This window comes from Ranitomeya imitator, chromosome 2 (genome assembly GCF_032444005.1).
Source record: "Ranitomeya imitator isolate aRanImi1 chromosome 2, aRanImi1.pri, whole genome shotgun sequence".
NCBI classification, from domain to species: domain Eukaryota; kingdom Metazoa; phylum Chordata; class Amphibia; order Anura; family Dendrobatidae; genus Ranitomeya; species Ranitomeya imitator.
The window spans coordinates 246017756-246040212 of record NC_091283.1 but is presented as its reverse complement, the minus strand read 5'-3'; the positions used below and the strand labels follow the sequence as shown (position 1 = coordinate 246040212).

At 43.6% G+C, this 22457-nt stretch overlaps 1 protein-coding gene across 2 annotated transcripts in view; it reads right to left on the bottom strand.

Moving 5' to 3' along the window:
• The window catches only part of LOC138662890 (oocyte zinc finger protein XlCOF6-like), an 87319-nt gene that overhangs the window by 8442 nt on the left and 56420 nt on the right, over positions 1–22457 (bottom strand). Inside the window, exons 2-6 of one of the 2 annotated variants that reach the window (XM_069748883.1) lie at positions 9456–9533; positions 9147–9326; positions 8941–9064; positions 8760–8857; positions 8471–8561 (exon numbers count right to left, since the gene is read on the bottom strand). In XM_069748883.1, the coding sequence (XP_069604984.1) occupies positions 8471–8561; positions 8760–8857; positions 8941–9064; positions 9147–9326; positions 9456–9533 (571 nt within the window). Of the gene's footprint in view, positions 1–8470; positions 8562–8759; positions 8858–8940; positions 9065–9146; positions 9327–9455; positions 9606–22457 lie in introns of both variants that reach the window. The other variant, XM_069748882.1, reaches the window with a different exon arrangement.

The window sequence follows — 22457 nt, the reverse complement described above, 5'->3', positions numbered from 1 at the left end:
AATAAGCCCCAACATATTGCTCCATACAGTATTACGGGCACCACATAGTGTTCCATACAGAATAATGAGACACATATATGGCTCCATCTACTATATAATTGTCTAAGGGTCACTTCCGTCTGTCTGTCTGTCACGGATATTCATTGGTCGCGGCCTCTGTCTGTCATGGAAATCCAAGTCGCTGATTGGTCGTGGCAAAACAGCCATGACCAATCAGTGACGGGCACAGTCGGGAAGAAAATAGCAGTTCCTTACTCCCCGCAGTCACTGCCCGGCGCCCGCATACTCCCCTCCGATCACCGCTCACACAGGGTTAATGCCGGCGGTAACGGACCGCATTATGCCGCGGGTAACACACTCCGTTACCGCCGCTATTAACCCTGTGTGTCCCCAACTTTTTACTATTGATGCTGCCTATGCGGCATCACTAGTAAAAAAATGTAATGTTAAAAATAATAAAAAAAAACAAAAAAACTCCTATACTCACCCTCCGTAGTCCGCCGAGCCGCCCGCGCCTGCCGCCATCTTCCATTCCCAGCGAGGCATTGCGAAATGACCCAGAAGACTTAGTTGTCTCGCGAGACCGCTAAGTCATCTGGGTAATTTCGCAATGCATCCTGGGAACGGAAGATGGCGGCTGCCATGCGGATATCGCCGGAGCTTCGCTGGATCCCGGCGAGTGAGTATATAATTATTTTTTATTTTAATAACTTTTTTAACAGGGATATGGTGCCCACACTGCTGTATACTGCGTGGGCTGTGTTAGATACCGCGTGGCTCTGTGCTGTATACTACATAGGCAGTGTTATATACTATGTGGGCTGTGCTAGATATTACATGGTCACTGTTATATACTGTGTGGGCTGTGTTATATACTACGTGACCGGACAATATACTACGTGACTGGGCAATATACTACGTGGCTCTGTGCTGTATACTACGTGGCTCTGTGCTGTATACTACGTCGCTGGGCAATATACTACGGAGTTGGGCAATATACTACGTGACTGGGCAATATGTTGTGAATTCTGCTCTTGGGCTCCCTCCGGTGGTTATGAGTGGTAGTGCGGCTGTCTGGGGATCGCAGCATCTATCAGGTGTGTTCACTTTTTGCAATTTGAAATCAGCTATTTAGTCCTGCTTGATCCTTTAGTCAGTGCCAGTTGTCCATTGTTTTTGGAGGATTCACTTCCCTTCTGGTCTCTCCTGTTTGCTGTGCTTTTCTTCAAAGATAAGTCCTGGCTTTGTTTTTGCTGTCCACCTGCTGTGGACCTTTTAGGTCTGTGCATTTTCATATTTTGTCTTGTCCAGCTTTGTCTTTGAAGGATTTTTTGCAGCCAAGCTGTGTCTCTGGAGATGCAGATATACCCTCCATGTCTTTAGTCAGATGTGGTGATTTGTATTTTCTGTGGTGGATATTTTCTAGCGTTTTTATACTGACCGCATAGTACTCTGTTCTATTCTTTCTTTTTAGCTAGTGTGGCCTCCTATGCTAAATTCTGATTTCATGTCTGTGTATGTTATTTCCCTCTCCTCTCAGTCAATATTTGTGGAGGGCTATCTATCCTTTGGGTATTTTCTCTGAGGCAAGATAGGTTTCCTGTTTCTGTCTTTAGGGGTAGTTAGTTCTTAGGCTGTGTTGAGGGGTCTAGGGAGTGTTAGGTACCCCCCACGGCTACTTCTAGTTGCGCTGCTAGGTTCAGGGTTTGCGGTCAGTACAGGGACCACCTTCTCCGGAGTCCGTCTCATGCTGCTCCTAGGCCACCAGATCATAACAGTACAACTGGCCAACAATGAGTTAATTGCATCTCAGAAAAAGGGAGGGAAGGTTTTGAGCCATTTCTTTTTCCTTAGCCTGTTTTGTATTTTCCTCCATCTTAATCTCTGGGTGGCTACGGAATCTAGTAATAACATGAATGTTCAGGAGTTAGTTTCTCGTGTGGATCAGCTTGCTGCTAGGGTACAGGGTATTTCAGATTATATTGTTCAGACTCCTGCCTTAGAACCTAAGATTCCCACTCCTGATTTATTCTTTGGTGACAGATCCAAATTTTTGAGTTTCAAAAATAACTGTAAACTGTTTTTTGCATTGAGACCCCTGTCTTCTGTTGATCCTATTCAGTAGGTTAAATTCATCATATCTCTGCTGCGTGATGACCCACAGGATTGGGCATTTCCCCTGGAAACTGGCAATCCTGCTTTGCTTAATGTTGATTCTTTCTTTCAGACATTGGGGTTGTTGTATGATGAGCCTAATTCTGTGGATCAGGCTGAGAAAATCTTGTTGGCCCTGTGTCAATGTCAAGAAGCAGCAGAATTGTATTGCCAGAAATTTAGAAAATGGTCTGTACTGACTAAATGGAATGAGGATGCCTTGGCGGCAATTTTCAGAAAGGGTCTTTCTGAATCCATTAAAGATGTTATGGTGGGGTTCCCCACGCCTGCTGGTCTGAGTGATTCTATGTCTCTGGCCATTCAGATTGATCGGCGCTTGAGCGAGCGCAGAGTTGTGCACACTGTGGCATTGTCCTCTGAGCGGAGCCCTGAGCCTATGCAGTGGGATAGGATTTTGTCTAGAGCTGAACGTCAAAGATTCAGGCGTCAGAATAGGTTGTGTTTTTACTGCGGCGATTCTGCTCATGTTATTTCTGATTGCCCTAAGCGTACAAAGAGAATCGCTAGTTCTGTTACGATCAGTACTATACAACCTAAATTTCTGTTATCTGTGAACTTGATCTGCTCATTATCATCATTTTCTGTCATGGCATTTGTGGATTCAGGCGCCGCTCTGAACTTAATGGACTTAGAATTTGCCAGACGTTGTGGTTTCCCCTTGCAGCCTTTGCAGACCCCTATTCCTTTAAGGGGCATTGATGCTACACCGTTGGCTAAAAATAAACCTCAGTTTTGGACACAGCTGACCATGCGCATGGCACCAGCCCATCAGGAAGATTGTCGTTTTCTGGTGTTGCATAATTTGCATGATATTGTGCTGGGTTTTCCATGGTTACAGGTACATAATCCGGTGTTAGATTGGAGATCTATGTCTGTGACTAGTTGGGGTTGTCAGGGGGTTCATGGTCACGTTCCTTTGATGTCAATTTCCTCTTCCCCCTCTTCTGAAATTCCTGAGTTTTTGTCAGATTTCCAGGATGTATTCGATGAGCCCAAATCCAGTTCCCTTCCACCGCATAGGGACTGTGATTGTGCTATTGACTTGATTCCAGGTTGTAAGTTCCCTAAGGGCCGGCTTTTCAACCTGTCTGTGCCAGAACATGCCGCCATGCGGAGCTCTATTAAGGAGTCTTTGGAGAAGGGGCATATTCGGCCATCTTCTTCACCATTGGGAGCAGGTTTTTTTTTTGTTGCCAAGAAGGATGGCTCCTTGAGACCCTGTATTGATTATCGCCTCTTGAATAAGATCACAGTCAAATTTCATTTGCCTTTGCTTACTGATTTGTTTGCTAGGATTAAGGGGGCTAGCTGGTTTACTAAGATTGACCTTCGAGGGGCATATAATCTTATTCGTATTAAGCAGGGTGTTGAATGGAAAACTGCATTTAATACGCTCGAAGGCCATTTTGAATACCTTGTGATGCCATTCGGACTCTCTAATGCCCTTGTACTCTGTTCTATTCTTTCTTTTTAGCTAGTGTGGCCTCCTATGCTAAATTCTGATTTCATGTCTGCGTATGTTATTTCCCTCTCCTCTCACAGTCAATATTTGTGGGGGGCTATCTATCCTTTGGGGATTTTCTCTGAGGCAAGATAGGTTTCCTGTTTCTGTCTTTAGGGGTAGTTAGTTCTTAGGCTGTGTTGAGGGGTCTAGGGAGTGTTAGGTACCCCCCACGGCTACTTCTAGTTGCGCTGCTAGGTTCAGGGTTTGCGGTCAGTACAGGGACCACCTTCTCCAGAGTCCGTCTCATGCTGCTCCTAGGCCACCAGATCATAACAGCAATATACTATTTGACTGGGCAATATACTACGTGACTGGGCAATATACTATGTGGCTGGGCAATATATTATGTAGCTGGGCAATATACTACGTGTCTGTGCTGTATACTATGTGGCTCTATGCTGTATACTACGTCGCTGTGCAATATACTACGTAGCTGGGCAATATACTACGTGACTGGGCAATATACTACGTGACTGGGCAATATACTACGTGACTGGGCAATATACTACGTGGCTGGGCCATATACTATGTAGCTGGGCAATATACTATGTGACTGGGCAATATACTACGTAGATGGGCAATATACTACGTGGCTGGGTAATATACTACGGGGCTGGGCAATATACTACGTGGCTGGGCAATATACTAGGTGGCTGGGCAATAAACTACGTGGCTGGGCAATATACTATGTGGCTGGGCAATATACTATGTAGCTGGGCAATATAATACGTGACTGGGCAATATACTATGTGGCTGGGCAATATACTACGTGACTGGGCAATATACTATGTAGCTGGGCAATATACTACGTGGCTGGGTAATATACTATGTGACTAGGCAATATACTACGTGACTGGGCAATATACTACGTGGCTGGGCAATATACTATGTAGCTGGGCAATATACTACGTGGCTGGGTAATATACTACGTGGCTGGGCAATATACTACGTGACTGGGCAATATACTACGTGGCTGGGCAATGTACTACGTGGGCTGTGCAATATACTACATGGACATGCATATTCTAGAATACCCGATGCGTTAGAATCGGGCCACCATCTAGTACAGAATAATGAGCCCCATATATGGCTCCATACAGAATAATGAGCACCATATATTGCTCCATACAGTACTATGGGCCTCATACATTGCTCCATACTGTACAAGGGGCAACATATAATGCTCCATAAAGAATAATGAGCCCCATATATTGCTCCATACAGTATATGATGGGCCCCATATATTGTTCCATACCGAATGGGCCCTATATAATGCTCCATACAGAATAGTCCCCATATAATGCTTCATATATAATGGGCCCCATATTATGCTCCATGATAAGCTTCATATAATGCTCCATATATAATCAGCCCCATATATGATGCTCCATTGTATGATCGGCCCATATAATGTTCCACATATAATGGATCCCATATATGATGCTCCAGTGTATAATCAGACTCACATATAATGTTCCATATACTGTATGATGGGCCCAATATATGATGCTCCAGTGTATAATGGGCCCCATATATTATGTTCCATATGATAGGCCCCATATAATGCTCAATTTATGATGGACCTATACATGTGCTTCAAACATCAAAAAAAGAAAAAATGAAATACTCACCTCTCATCGTTGGCCACTGCTCTGAACTCCACAGCATCGCTTGCTTCCGGCTCTCTGCACTGTGACTCCTCAGGTAGAGCGGGCACCGAAGTGACTTCATCGTGCCCTGTGAGCTGAATGTCAAAATCAAGAGACGTGGAAGACGCTGCAGCGATGGAGATGAGAGAGGTAAGTATTGCAAGTGTTGGGGCTCTGAATAGGTGGTGGGCCTAGTAGCAGGTACAGGCACAGACACTGGTCCATAGTGCGCCGGTGTCCCCAACAGCAAGTGGTCCCACCGCCTGCTCAGGGCCCCGGCACATGCCTGGGTACGACGGGTGCTGACGCCGGCCCTGCTTCTGCATATGATGTGTCCAATTTCATCTGGGATCTGTTCCTGCTGTCCAGCTGGACTAATCTGCTCCCTACTTCAGCCAATTGGAAAGTACCACACCCTACTAAAGCTCAAGGCACATGGCCGGAATCTGCCAGAAACAGCGTTGTTCTCCTCTGGTTCAGTCCTCTGTGCTCAGCTTGTGGCTTGTGTATTTGTTTCCTGTTGTGACCGTGGCCCATTTACTGACTACTCTGGTGTCTTCTGACTCTGTATTCTGCCCTTCTGGTTCTGACCCAGCTACCTGACTATTCTTCTTGCCATCTAATACCACAGAATAGCAGGTAACACCATGGTCCAAGTCTAAGGGTCCCAGTGTAAGTCCAGATCCATGTAATGGTGTTAAAGGGCAATGAAGAAGGCAATCCTTGGGATATGGAAAGCAGAGAAGATAGTGCCAAGCATGTTCATGGTGGAGATCTTTTGAGCTGCCAGTTGACCATGAACAGTGCTCCCAATACATTGTGTCTGCAAACTATTCCAGCTAGATCTGCAGTCAAACAGCTAAATGGCGCTCCTTCCCTTCTTAACACCGCCGTGTGCCCAGAGAGTAGTGTACAATCGCATGTAGGGTATTGTGAGAAGCTGGAAAATAATTTGTAAGATCCATTTGTTTTCTATTATCCTTTGTGTATAATTCCAAAGTTATCACCACATAAAGTGACACACGTCAGATTGTAAAAATGGGGCCTGATTAAGAACACAAAACTGGCTGCGGGAAGAGGATAAATCAGAGGATTCTGGACACTACTGTAATCAAAAACTGTGACTATAGATAATAACATCTACTGAAATGCTCAAACTGAACAGTCTCCGTCAGTAATAAATGAGCAGCTAGTGGTGAAACCTCTCTGGGGTAATTAGAGACGGGGCTCGGTGACTTCACAATCTAAACTATCGGAAGCTCCAATATTTTCTGTCAGATGAGTTTCAAGAATAAATATTACATATTTAAAGAGAACTGTGTATAATAGTGCAGAGCGGAGATGTCTTAAAGGGATCCTGTCAGCAGGATTGTGCTCAGTGACTACAGACAGTGTCAGGTCGGTGCCGTTATACTGATTACACTGATTTTTTTAGGGGAGTTGAAGGTACTATCGACCAACTGATCCCTTATTGATCTTCCCCGTCTATAGGTGATGGCTGGTGTTTGTGGTAGAAATTCTTTAATGTCTATGTCAGCCAACAAAATATCCCAGTATTTACTAATAATGCTTCTCACTTCCTGTGCGCAGTCATCAAAATTCCCCACCAGCCTCAGAAGGGACTCCGAGCCATCTTTTGTTCTAGATTGAAGGAGTTTGGTTTGTGGTGTAGATTCAACCTCTTTAAATGTTTTATGAAGAATACTTCTTGGGTAGCCTCTATCAACAAATCTGTCCCTAAGGTCACGTGTCTCCCTTTAAAAAGAAAGATCAGATACTGGCCTTTAGGGATCCCCATCCTGAGGCCGATCCAGCCTGAAATCCAGGGGTGTTCAGTTTATGGAACATAATCGGTTCCTAAGTCAACTCATTCATTTCATATTGACACACAACTATTTTTATTTGACGGGAGATTCTACCACCAGCTAAAGGGGCACAGCCATGGGCAGTCCTTATGCCTCTACCTACGCTAATTTGCTCCATTAGTATTCCTGTACTGTGAATTTTTTATAGGCATTATCAACATTAATATCAATGCTGTTATATGCATTATGTAAAAATGGAGGACAGGTCAGTGAGGGATCAGCCACCTGTCGTAAGCCAATACAGATGAATATGTAATCAGAGCACCACATTAAGCCCCGCCCATAGACCCTCCCAGAGCACCACAAAGCCACGCCCACCCCAGAGCTACACAAAGCCCTGCCCACAGCCCCACCCCAGAGCAACACCAGGCTCCACCCACAGCCCACCCCAGAGCACGAGAATCTCTAAGTGAAAACTACAAATACAGATTACACAGCAGTAAACCAGAGTTGCACTCATTTATGGTGGACCATTGGAGCTACTATGAGTCCCGACCAGAAGATTAGAGAAAATAATATTGCTCCCCATTTCAGGAGAGATTGTGCAGTAATCTGAATTTCTTAGGATCAAAAACAATGTAAATTATGAGGTGGAGAGAATCCATGAAACCAGGGCTGGAGCCAACACATCTCCTGCAGGCAGGAATAAATGTATATTACAGCCATCAGCCACGCACAGCTCAGAGATATATCATGGCACCGGTGTGATGGGTTTATGTAGATTATAACAATCCTCCTGGAAGTTAGTCGGTTTTAATACAAATTGAAAAGTCAGGATAAAGGGAAACTCTGTTATTGAGCAGAAATTCACACTTGGCCTCACTGCACATTTAATGTTGTCGATCATAAAAGTGAAGTTTGGCCAGAAAGACTGGACCTGGTCTTGTAGGGACCATATGATCATACAGAAAGGAGAGAAGGGAGATTCATCCGATAAGATCTCAGGGTTCTAGGAAGCCAACAGCATCATTACCCTCCGCTTTCTCTTACAGGCCCATCAGAATATTTTTCTTAAAGTGATTTTCTATCTTGTCAGGGCAGGTAACAGCGTCTCCTAAACCCATGGGGTAGGTGGATCTACCAGGTTGTAAGTTCTATAGAAAAGGGCTTTCAATGACCAAAGTCATTAGAACAGTTTTGGGGGGAGGAGAATGTTGTGGTCTAGAGGCAAAATGGTGATCATGGTAATACGGCCGGACTACACCACCGATGAAGCAGCCACAGCCGGTGACGGAGAAGAATCTGTGACTTCTCTGCATTTAGTGGTCACTACTTACCTGGGTAGCCATATGTGGGAATCTCCTCTTTACACCACTCATCCCCCCTCACATATGTCTCTGTAGTCTTAATATGGGTCAGATCTTCACCCTGAAACAAATACTGTAAAAGTCACCGACAGATGGAGAAGTCACATCTATGATCAGCTCTAATCCTGCCATCTCCACCGCTCTCATTACACAAGTATAAAACATATAATACTGGTGGATAAAGCAAGACTGAGCACAAGACCTTCACCAGCGTCTACACATCATAGGGGAGATCTCCTGACACCTTCTCTCCATCTACCTGATGATCCTGAGGAACATTGGGATCTTCTTGCTTGCAATCCTGTAGAAGAAGAGGACTGTGACATCTTTCTGGTGTTGTCCTCTTACTGGTCAGATCTGGAGGAAACACATACAGGGAGTGAATTCATTCTTTACATACAGATAATTATAGGCCGTGTGTATTTAGTCCTGTCTATTACCTGGAGATGTGAGGGGCTGGGGAACCTCCATTATGACGTTCTTGTACAGATCTCTGTGTCCTTCTAAATACTCCCACTCCTCCATGGAGAAATAGACAGCGACATCCTGACACCTTATAGGAACCTGACACATACAATGATACCGTCATCCCCCGATCCCTTCATAGTGTTACTGTATAATGTCCCAGCATTCCTAGCAGTGTCACCTCTCCAGTCAGCAGCTCAATCATCTTGTAGGTGAGTTCTAGGATCTTCTGGTCATTGATGTCCTCATGGATCAGGGGGTGAGGTGGAGGCCCCGTGGTTGGGCTCAGGGGTCTTCCCCATCCCTCAGACACAGGGTCCTGACAGCGATCACTAGAGGTCTTCTTCACCACTGTGTAATCCTGGTAATGGAGAGACACATTAATAAATCTCACTACAGACATTGCCAGAGTCCTCACCTCTCCAGTTCTGTTCATCTGTTATTCCCATAGATAAGAATGATGTAATGTGACGTCATCAGAATCTCTCACCTCTCCAGTAAGCCGGAAGAGGATCTCTAGGGTGATGTGTAATATCCTCTCCGCCATCTTTTCTTTGCCCTTATCCATCTGTGATGGGTAAATAAGGAAAATTTTGTTTTGTAGAAGATCTTCACTGAGAGGATCCGATATTGTAGAGACCTGAATGAGAAGACGAACCGATGTAACATCATAAGAATCCTGTGTAATACAATTACTGGAGATAATAAGGGAAACATATGAGGAGATTTATTATTTTACAGTATTTAGTTTCCTTCTTTACATCTACTAATAAATCCTATATATTAAGGCCACAGACAACAAGCAGTTTCCTCCTCGGAGTCGGCAGCTGAATACGTTTCTCATAGACTCATCTTCCATAACGCTAATTCTCGTCTCATTTACCGACCCTGGAATCGGCATTAGCAATACTGCAGGAGATATTCATCACACGCGACATGAGAAATAGCTACTTCATGATGAGGACGACATCTTCATCTTCTACTATTGCTCTAGAGACATATTTGGCCAGAGTCGGTCACTGACTCCATCACCACTGGTCGTCTATATGAAGGTTTCCCGTCTTCCCCGCACTGTAATCTTCTACCTATAGGGACATTACTAATATATAGGGCACATAGGTGACATTACTAATATATGGGGGCACATAGGTGATATTACTAATATATATTGGAGCACATAGGGGACAGTACTAATATATGGGGGTGTGATGGAAATATATATATCATGTAGATCTCACTTGCATGTATACTCATATATACTCACAGCTAATATATACATTATAATCAATGGCTTAAAATGGCTGACATAAACTGATATAAGCCAGACAGACTGTATGGGGTTTTCCAGGCAAAAGCGGAACAGCACCAGATGTATTAAGTGATGATCAGATGTCTCAACTTTGTCCTAGATGCAGAGAGCTACATTTTAGTTGCTTAATCAGCATTCATATGTGCATTAATCACAATATTCCATATATATATTTAGATAACAAATAACAGAGGAGCTAGACAATATGGTAATTAACTAACCACCTCTAACCACCTCCTTTCTATATGCGATTATAAAACTATGTATGTACAATAAATCAGCAGTATTGATGGAATGTTTTTCTGTCACAATGGTGTACAGTCCATTCTTGATGAGTGCTCAAAATACTCAGTTTTATTGGGAACGGCCGCAGCACACACAGGGATAGATTTATCCAAACCTAAATTTCCATAACATCTGGCATCTGCTCGCGGGGCATGGACGAAACGCACGGGGACCCTGCTGACCGGAGAGATGGAGGTGTTGGCCACGGCCTTGGTTCACGGGACGGAGACTGTGCATTTCCATAAGTAAGGTAAGAAAATGTTATCATCTTGCCTGAAAGTCCCCTGTGCCCAGTCCGGGTCTATACCTCTTGCCTGTCAGGTGTGGTCACCACCGTATTCCCAGGTAGTGTAAAAAGTCCAAGCCCGTATCCAGACCCTGGGATATAAGTCAAGGTGTTTGCTGTGTGCCGTGTATGTGTTCTGTGTTTGTGTAGATCTGGGAGAAGCAAGGAACAGTGACTGCTTGTGGTTGCTGGGTAACAGACCGCAGGAGGTCAAATCGCTCGATAAGTTATTGCAGGATTCCCGTGCATAGGAGGGACAGGTAGTCCCAGGCTCCAGGCTCGGGTAGTGATAACTTAGAGGGCTACTGCAGATTCCCGTAGTGCCGGCGAGCCAGTTAGGACGACCGGACCGATGTGGTAGATTTCCCGCTTGTGTTTCTCACTCAGGTGGCCTGGGCACAGGTGTGCCCATTGCGATTGGCAGTAATCTGTTCTCAGAGCAACCTGCACATGTCACAGAATAATAAAGAGGGCATATCGGGTCTCCCGGACGTCTGTATCTGGTTTGTTCGTGTCACGTATTGCTGCTTTAAGAGCATACAATTGTATAGAGAAGTTTTTCCTTCTCCATGCTGCTAGCAAAGATATATCCATTGTAAATCACACTGTCACATCTGTTTTTGCAAAGTTTCCTGTTTCTGCATTCTGAGTAGTGCTACAGTGTAGCAATTTTTGAAGAAGTGAAACTATGTGGCATCTACCATTTTTGCTGTGACATACTTGTTTTCAGATACGTGATTTTAGCGTCTTTCGATACAGCAGCATAAGAAAGGGGAAGTGTGTGTGTCTGACTGCGTTTGAGCAGAGAGGAAAAAAAAAGCCATTTTAACTTTTTACTCTTTTGAAGGTTTTCCTTCTGTCTTTTTACATTTTAAATTTTTTTTTTAAGTTTTTTTTAAAACTTTTCCTTTCTGTCTCTGTTTCCTTTTGTATCAAAATTTTAAGTTTTTGGTTGTGTGCCAAGTTTTTGATGTTTTTCTTGTCTTTTCATTTCAACTTCTTGTACCAACTTTTTGAAGGTTTTCTTTTCTTTTTGTTTTTTGTTTCTTTTTTATATAGCATTTTTTTTTAAAGTTTTTTTGTTGTGTTTTTTTCCTTTTTGTTTGTTTTTCATTTTTGTTTTTGCCAGGGGGAATAAAGTGGCCAAGCAACAGGAGGGTCTTTTACTTCCTGATGAGAAAACAGCCCCCCAGATAGTGGCAGAACACGAAGGTGTTAAGTATATGAAGAATTTTGGAAGGTATAAAGTGAAATTCATAAGAATGGCAGACTTCAAGCTGCAGAATGGCATGACGTAGAAGGGAAAATAAGGGACGTTAGCTGATGTTAAATTGCTGAATACTAATAAATGGTATACAGTAGCAGCAGAGCTTACATCGCTAGGGTGGTACAGAAAGATATGTGAGCAAATCAGAAAGTGATTTTTATGTGTATAAGACGGGAGATATTAGACATGTGCAGTCTATTCTCAACAGAATCCAAGGTATAGGGAGTTTTTGCGCAGTATGTGGCGCGCCCCGTCCCTCCCTACAGGGAGAGGGCATCATTATTCCAACCATGCCCTCTAAGACTGCACATAGGGGGGAGGAATTCTCTTCTCTATGCTCCTTTTTCTCTGTCACTCTTTCAATCCTCCTTTTCTCACTCTCCTTTCCTCTCCTCTTTCTCCACACTTTTCTCTCTCTTGCTCTCTCTCTCCTCTACACCTCTACTCCTCCTTCTCCTTCTTATCCACACCGCTTTCCTCCTTCACTCACCCTCTTTCTCTCCTCCTTCTTCACTCCCCCACCACACCTATCTCCTCTTGCTCTTCCTTCTCCACATCCCTCTCCACACCTCTCATCTCCTTTTTTCTCTCCTCCACACTTCCCATCCTCTCCTCCTTCTGTTCCCTTTTCTCACTCCTCACCTCCTCCTCCTACACCTTTCATCAACCCTGTCTTCTTCTTCTTCATCTCCTCCTTCTTCTCTTCCCCATATATCTCCTCCTGTTTCACACTCTTCTTCTTTGTTGCCGGCTGGGCCAACGCCCAATTCAAACAAAGTGGTGCTTACAGCACAAGGCACCCCTTCTATGTCCCTGGCACAGTCCAGCCATTGCCAGTTGTGATATTGGGGAAAGAAGGTGAAAATCTCCCTAAACACAATGCAGTAGGCAGCCCCCAGACACATTAGGTAGCAGACAGCTCAGCCCTGGGTGCAGAGGGGTGAGGACTGACATCACCATCTGCTGATAATGTACAACTTCAGCACCGGTCAGAGCTGCCTACATTCACACCAACATAGAACTATAAGCCTAATCCACCACAGCTTCAGCAAGGATGGGGACATCCTCACACAAAAAGGCAACTTCTAAGTCCAAAAATCAGCCAGGGTATGACCCCAGCACACGCTATCACAACTATTCCTCTGATGAAGATGAAGAGGGAACATCATACATAGTAACATAGTAACATAGTAACATAGTTAGTAAGGCCGAAAAAAGACATTTGTCCATCCAGTTCAGCCTATATTCCATCATAATAAATCCCCAGATCTACGTCCTTCTACAGAACCTAATTGTATGATACAATATTGTTCTGCTCCAGGAAGACATCCAGGCCTCTCTTGAACCCCTCGACTGAGTTCGCCATCACCACCTCCTCAGGCAAGCAATTCCAGATTCTCACTGCCCTAACAGTAAAGAATCCTCTTCTATGTTGGTGGAAAAACCTTCTCTCCTCCAGACGCAAAGAATGCCCCCTTGTGCCCGTCACCTTCCTTGGTATAAACAGATCCTCAGCAAGATATTTGTATTGTCCCCTTATATACTTATACATGGTTATTAGATCGCCCCTCAGTCGTCTTTTTTCTAGACTAAATAATCCTAATTTCGCTAATCTATCTGGGTATTGTAGTTCTCCCATCCCCTTTATTAATTTTGTTGCCCTCCTTTGTACTCTCTCTAGTTCCATTATATCCTTCCTGAGCACCGGTGCCCAAAACTGGACACAGTACTCCATGTGCGGTCTAACTAGGGATTTGTACAGAGGCAGTATAATGCTCTCATCATGTGTATCCAGACCTCTTTTAATGCACCCCATGATCCTGTTTGCCTTGGCAGCTGCTGCCTGGCACTGGCTGCTCCAGGTAAGTTTATCATTAACTAGGATCCCCAAGTCCTTCTCCCTGTCAGATTTACCCAGTGGTTTCCCATTCAGTGTGTAATGGTGACATTGATTCCTTCTTCCCATGTGTATAACCTTACATTTATCATTGTTAAACCTCATCTGCCACCTTTCAGCCCAAGTTTCCAACTTATCCAGATCCATCTGTAGCAGAATACTATCTTCTCTTGTATTAACTGGTTTACATAGTTTTGTATCATCTGCAAATATCGATATTTTACTGTGTAAACCTTCTACCAGATCATTAATGAATATGTTGAAGAGAACAGGTCCCAATACTGACCCCTGCGGTACCCCACTGGTCACAGCGACCCAGTTAGAGACTATACCATTTATAACCACCCTCTGCTTTCTATCACTAAGCCAGTTACTAACCCATTTACACACAATTTCCCCCAGACCAAGCATTCTCATTTTGTGTACCAACCTCTTGTGCAGCACGGTATCAAACGCTTTGGAAAAATCGAGATATACCACGTCCAATGACTCACCGTGGTCCAGCCTATAGCTTACCTCTTCATAAAAACTGATTAGATTGGTTTGACAGGAGCGATTTCTCATAAACCCATGCTGATATGGAGTTAAACAGTTATTCTCATTGAGATAATCCAGAATAACATCCCTCAGAAACCCTTCAAATATTTTACCAACAATAGAGGTTAGACTTACTGGCCTATAATTTCCAGGTTCACTTTTAGAGCCCTTTTTGAATATTGGCACCACATTTGCTATGCGCCAATCCTGCGGAACAGACCCTGTCGCTATAGAGTCCCTAAAAATAAGAAATAATGGTTTATCTATTACATTACTTAGTTCTCTTAGTACTCGTGGGTGTATGCCATCCGGACCCGGAGATTTATCTATTTTAATCTTATTTAGCCGGTTTCGCACCTCTTCTTGGGTTAGATTGGTGACCCTAAATATAGGGTTTTCATTGTTTCTTGGGATTTCACCTAGCATTTCATTTTCCACCGTGAATACCGTGGAGAAGAAGGTGTTTAATATGTTAGCTTTTTCCTCGTCATCTACAACCATTCTTTCCTCACAATTTTTTAAGGGGCCTACAATTTCAGTTTTTATTCTTTTACTATTGATATAGTTGAAGAACAGTTTGGGATTAGTTTTACTCTCCTTAGCAATGTGCTTCTCTGTTTCCTTTTTGGCAGCTTTAATTAGTTTTTTAGATAAAGTATTTTTCTCCCTATAGTTTTTTAGAGCTTCAATGGTGCCATCCTGCTTTAGTAGTGCAAATGCTTTCTTTTTACTGTTAATTGCCTGTCTTACTTCTTTGTTTAGCCACATTGGGTTTTTCCTATTTCTAGTCCTTTTATTCCCACAAGGTATAAACCGCTTACACTGCCTATTTAGGATGTTCTTAAACATTTCCCATTTATTATCTGTATTCTTATTTCTGAGGATATTGTCCCAGTCTACCAGATTAAGGGCATCTCTAAGCTGGTCAAACTTTGCCTTCCTAAAGTTCAGTGTTTTTGTGACTCCCTGACAAGTCCCCCTAGTGAAAGACAGGTGAAACTGTACAATATTGTGGTCGCTATTTCCTAGATGCCCGACCACCTGCAGATTTGTTATTCTGTCAGGTCTATTAGATAGTATTAGGTCTAAAAGTGCTGCTCCTCTGGTTGGATTCTGCACCAATTGTGAAAGATAATTTTTCTTGGTTATTAGCAGAAACCTGTTGCCTTTATGGGTTTCACAGGTTTCTGTTTCCCAGTTAATATCCGGGTAGTTAAAGTCCCCCATAACCAGGACCTCATTATGGGTTGCAGCTTCATCTATCTGCTTTAGAAGTAGACTTTCCATGGTTTCTGTTATATTTGGGGGTTTGTAACAGACCCCAATGAGAATTTTGTTACCATTTTTCCCTCCATGAATTTGGACCCATATGGACTCGACATCCTCATTTCCTTCGCTAATATCCTCCCTTAAAGTAGACTTTATACATGCTGCCCAGTACTAGGAAAAGAAACCCTCAGGCACCAAGAATGCAGAGGCAGATAGAGGTACCACCATTACACTATGTGGACTTCACCCCAAGTCAGGTGACCAGCATTCTCAACAATCATCCAGACCCAGAGATGCACCCCATGCCATTTTACCAAAGAATGTAGCAAAACCAGCGAACATATGCAGCCACCTGGAATGATCTCTGGGCCATAAATGGAAATAAAAGCAGGTGATGCACTCTGGCCAATCATGAAGGAAGAATTCAAACTTCCAGCAGAATTAGATGTATACGCTTGGGAGTCAGGGCCATAGCTAATTGAACAGCTCAGAGAGTGGGCCAAAGGCAGATTGGCAGGACAAGCCCTCAGCTTACATGACATGAGCCAAGACAAGACAGAGTCTGTAAAGAAGTTTCATGGCAGAGTAATGCAAGTATTCCAAGACTTGGGCTTCACCATTCATGACCAGATACACAGGCAAATGTTGGCACAGGCCTTTGTGCATGGACTAAGACAGCCAATCAGGAAACCACTGATAGTGGCTAGGCCCAAGTACAGGTCAATAGCAGTGGACTGACCCAGCAAAACGGGTCATGTGCGCCTAAGAGACTGTTTATTGCCAATTGCGCCCAAACTGCCGCCATTATAGCGCCACAAAGAGCGTGAGGGAAGAAGAGGCGTAACCTCATGGGTGGAGCCAGCTGAAAAGAGCGCAAAGAAGGAAAAGGGGGCTGCGCTGCTGAGAACGCCGGAAGGGGAGTCAGAAGTGAAGACGCTGCAAAGTGCTGAGCGACACACCGGAAGAACCGCTGCAGACTCCGGAGAGGAGACACCGACCTCAATAAGGTTAGCAAAGGGGAGAAGCTATGTCAGACCAGAGGGAAGAAGTGGTGGCAGATGCAGCCACAGCCCCTGTAATGCCCCAAGACCTCAGGTTGGATGCAGCCATCGATCTCATGGCTCCCTGGGCCTTGCCACGGGCGCACCTGCAGGCCCCATCTTACCACCAGGCCCGCAGCTTGAATCAGCAGGCCAGACCCCGCTGCCGTTACAGTGCCCATCATGCCATTGTCCACAGTAGCCAAAGGGATTGAGTCCCAACCAGGAGTGCAGAAGACGGCCCCTCTCATGGTTTTCCATTGAACTGGAAGTGCAACCTCCCTACAAAGACAGAAGAAGTGTCATGTGTTACAACTGTGGAGAGTCTGGCCATTTCCATAACCAGTGTAGAGCACCATCGCAGCCCAAGGCCTTGCCCAGAGGAACAGGTCAAGGAAGAAGTACAGAAATCAGTGAAAATCTCCGCCCACAGGACAGGGGCAAGCCAGGTCTGCAAGACACTATGCTCCTGACATGTAAAAGCCCATCTGAAGGACCAATACCCCAAATTACCCTGAAAGTGGATGGCGTTTTCAGATCTTTTTTTCTAAATTAATCAAGTATAGCTGATAAACATGAGCACAATGTAATAGTATAAAAAAGACGCCAACCAATATTAACAAAAAATATAGTCATCAGATTTATAGACCTCCAAAGTATAATATATTCCAATAATGTTCCAAAGAATTAATTAGTTATATGGCAACCATAGAAAAGTGCATAGTGCATCTGAATGTGCAAAAAAAGTGCATCAAATATGTGCAAAAAATGAATAAAAAATACAGAATAAAAATTAAAAACGATATGCAAAAAGGCAACAATACATATAATATTTTATAACAAAGTGCTAAGCTGCAAAGTGCTAAATAAGGTGCCACAAATTGTTACAAAACCAGGACAATATTGCATAATTCATAAATTGCACATAAGGCCATATAAGTATAATGCCACAAGACTGAAGTAAAAGTGCTAAGTGAAACAAAAACTACCATCAAGGCCCATATTGCACAGCTAGCAAAAAGCAATTGCACATAAGCCCATATAGGTGTAATGCTACTATGACTATAATGGAAAGTGCTGCTAGGAACATTAAGGTGCAGGGAATGCACACTGGCTAAAAAACTTCCTTCTATGTAAACTATGGAGGATAAAATCAATAAAATAGACAATAATAGTGGAGGCTCACAATACCTACATGTGCCCAGGACCCTACGCGCGTTTCGGCGCTAGCCTTCTTCCGGGGGATGTATACATTGGCCGCAGTACAGCGGGTATATATATAGAGATTAATTAATGAATTGTCCGGCACTAGATGGTTTAAACGGCGCATGCGCGGCCACCCAGCCAATGGCCGCATCAATCCAGCGTCACCCCGGCAACGCGAGCCCCAAAACCCCCGCCCATGTGCGTCACATGACAGGGAAGGTGGAGACAGTGCTACCAAGGATACAGATGCCGAAATGAATGAGACCAGAGAGCCAGGAAAGCCGCGCACGCGCACAACCAAATGTATTTATATAACAATGCTTGTGCAGAAATCATAATGAATCCATGATTATGAATGAATAATGAATAATGAAAAATAATAATGAAAAAAATAATGAAAAAATAATAATGAAAAATCAATCAAAAAAATAATAAAAAATAAATAAAAAATGTAAATAAATATAAATAATAAATATAAAATCAAAAATAATAGAAAATAAAATAAATGTAATTAAATGACATATATAACTAATACTGAATTGACAAATCTATATGTTAGTCCACATAAATAGGAAAAGAAAAGAAAATAGTCCTTGAGGGGTCTTTCATCCAGCAATATTCAAAATCTTGATTCTAGAATTCCAGAGTACGTGAAGGGTGAATCCCATAATCCAATTTAATGTAGAAAGGACCATAAACTAGAAATAAATATAAAGCAATTAAATTGAGCATATAAAATCCAGAAAAATATATATATATAAAATCCGTATAAAATGATGTTACAGTAAAATGCAAAGAAAAAAATTGAAAAAAATGCAAATTCACATGATCAGAGGAATGACGAATAACTCAGAGCCTCATTGAGACCCAGAGGTTGGAGTGTACGGAGAGTCCATATCCATCTACTTTCTTTCTGGGCAAGTCTACGACTAACATTACCACCACGCAAATCAGTGATGATCCTATCTATGCCAATAACACAAAGGCCAGTTGGGTCACAACCATGATGCATCCTAAAATGTCGTGGTAACGTTTTTAAATGTTCCATGGATAATTCCTTCTCTGCTGCTTTAATTTCCCTTACGTGTTCTCGCACACGTATTTTCAATGGTCTAGTCGTGAGTCCGATGTAAGTCTTAGAACACGGACATGTCGCATGGTATACTACTGCTTTCGTATTGCATGTAATTGTCTGCGTGATCTTATACATTTTATTATCCGATCCGACAAAGTTGGTGGCATAATCAATATTAGATCATGCAATACAATTCCCACATGGCGCACAACCCCATTTTTCAACTGGTTTAGGAATAAGTGAAGGGAATAGCAGCGAAATTATGGATGCGGCCATCTAGTGCCGGACAACTCATTAATTAAGCTCTCTATATATACCCGCTGTACTGCGGCCAATGTATACACCCCCCGGAAGAAGGCTAGCGCCGAAACGCGCGTAGGGTCCTGGGCACATGTAGGTATTGTGAGCCTCCACTATTATTGTCTATTTTATTGATTTTATCCTCCATAGTTTACATAGAAGGAAGTTTTTTAGCCAGTGTGCATTCCCTGCACCTTAATGTTCCTAGCAGCACTTTCCATTATAGTCATAGTGGCATTCCACCTATATGGGCTTATGTGCAATTGCTTTTTGCTAGCTGTGCAATATGGGCCTTGATGGTAGTTTTTGTTTCACTTAGCACTTTTACTTCAGTCTTGTGGCATTATACTTATATGGGCTTATGTGCAATTTATGAATTGTGCAATATTGTCCTGGTTTTGTAACAATTTGTGGCACCTTATTTAGCACTTTGCAGCTTAGCACTTTGTTATAAAATATTATATGTATTGTTTCCATTTTGCATATCGTTTTTAATTTTTATTCTGTATTTTTAATTCATTTTTTTGCACATATTTGATGCACTTTTTTTGCACATTCAGATGCACTATGCACTTTTCTATGGTTGCCATATAACTAATTAATTCTTTGGAACATTATTGGAATATATTATACTTTGGAGGTCTATAAATCTGATGACTATATATATTTTTTGTTAATATTGGTTGGCGTCTTTTTTATACTATTACATTGTGCTCATGTTTATCAGCTATACTTGATTAATTTAGTTGTATATTTTACAAATAATTCTAATAAAAGAATTTTATACATTGTCTTTCTTTGCACATTTTTTTGGGATGATTTATGCTGTTATTGGTGCATGACATTTTTTGTTTTACATATAAATGGTTACATGTCTGATTAAAAGATCTTTTTTTCTGCACACTGGTGCAGCCAGGAGTGTGATGAGACATGTGGAACTCACCGATCCCACCTGCCTATCAGAATCCTCTGTGTCTTGTGTGGGGATTGACGGTCAAGTCACGCATTCCCAACTTACAAAACCCCTAAGCATGTGGAATCAGCAAGGACACTCTATTCTGGCCCAGTTTGTAGTGTCAAGGACCTGCCACTCAACCTGCTGGGAGCGGACCTACTGCAGAAGGTGAAGGCGACCACAGTGTTCCAGGAACATGGGACCATGGCACTTTCTTCATCCCTGACCCAAGAAGAATCATGGTGGCAGCCCTACAAGAACCTCAAACAACCGACGGAGTCCTAACCAAGGAGGTACTGGACGTAGTACCAGAAAGTCTATGGTCTAAGGGTCCTCAGGACGTGGGAAAACCTCAAGTTGCCCCAGTATGGGTGTCACTCAAGCCAGGTACCCCGTACCCTCATAAGGCCCAGTATCCCCTGTCCATCGCCTAGAGTCGAGCTATCTCTGACCAACTGAAGGTCTACCTGAAAATAGGAATCATTGTTCCTTGCACATCGCCTAGCAATACCCCGCTTTTCCTGGTCGAGAAAAAGAATGTAAAAGGAGAGCCAGCCAAGTTCAGGATGGTACATGACTTGAAAACTCTGAATGTTGCCATGGTGTTTGAAACCCCAATTGTGCCGAATCCACAGCAACAGTGTTCACGGTGATCGACCTGGCTAATGCTCTCTTAAGTGTTCCCCTTCACCCGGATGACCAGTTCCTGTTTGCCTTCACGCACCAGGGGGCACAGTACACATGGGCAGTGATGCCCCAGGGGACCCAGAATAGCCCCTCACAATTCACCAAAACAATGTCCACAGTCCTCGCCAACTGGATCACAGAACGTGCAGAAGTAACAATGCTACAATACATGGATGATCTACTCATTTGTGCAGTTGACTTTGACACATGTAAAGCACATTCCGTGTCTCTCCTACTCTACCTGGCGGAGCAGCACTGCAAGGTCTCAGAAAACAAAGTCCAGTGGTGTCTGAAGCGAGATACGTTCCAGGGACACTGTATTGCTCACCAGACGAAACACCTGACAGATGACCGGAAGACCACAGTGGAGAAGATGGTTCCTCCAACAACTCCAAAGGCGATATGGGCCTTCCTTGGTCTAGTTTCGTAATGCAGAACCTGGATCCCTGATGCCTCAGTCTTAATGTAGCCTTCAGCTCGTTCAAGAAGTTAAAAGACTCAGTGGTCTCAGCGCCAGCACTAGGCCTACCTGACTATGAGAAGCCATTCCGTCTCTACCTGATGGAGAAAGAAGGCCATGGTACTGGAGTCCTGATACAGCTTCAGGGTGAAAGCAGAGACCTCTAGGCTACTTTTCAGCTCGCCTGGATCCAGTTGCCAGGGAAGCCCCCTCCTGCATGAGAGCAGCATTTGCAGCACATGCCCTCCTGGACAAGACTGCTGACATCATTCTTGGCGATCCATTGGAAATCCTGGCTCTGCATGACATCTCAGCAATCCTCAATCAAACCCAGCCAAAACATCTCTCCACTGCCAGGCATTTTCGCCTCCAGTGCTCTCTTCTCCTGCCCGACAATGTCACCATCTCCAGATGCACAGTCCTCAACCCGTCCACTCTACTCCCACTTCCAAGGGGGGATACAGATATGGACCCTCAGATCAAAATTCTGATCAAAATCTGCATGATACCTTCCACAGGGATTTGGATTTGCTCCAGACGGATGACCATGATTGCTTCAGCATCATGCAACAGGAAACAGCAGGACTACCCAATGTAGCAGAAGAGCCACTGACCAACCCAGAGCTGATCCTCTACGTGGATGGCTCCAGATTTGCAGATGATGAAGGAAGATTCCACACGGAATTTGCAGTGACCAGCAATCAAGAGATCCTGTAGTCCAGAAGTCTGCCACCTAATCTGTCAGCTCAGGAAGCAGAATTGATAGGACTGACGAAGACCTGCCAGATTGCAAAAGGCAAAACTGCGAACATACACACCGATTCAAGGTACTCGCATGGCATAGCACACAACTTTGGACCCATCTGGGCTGCAAGGGACTTCATCACAGCAAGCGGAACAACCGTGAAGCATCATGGAG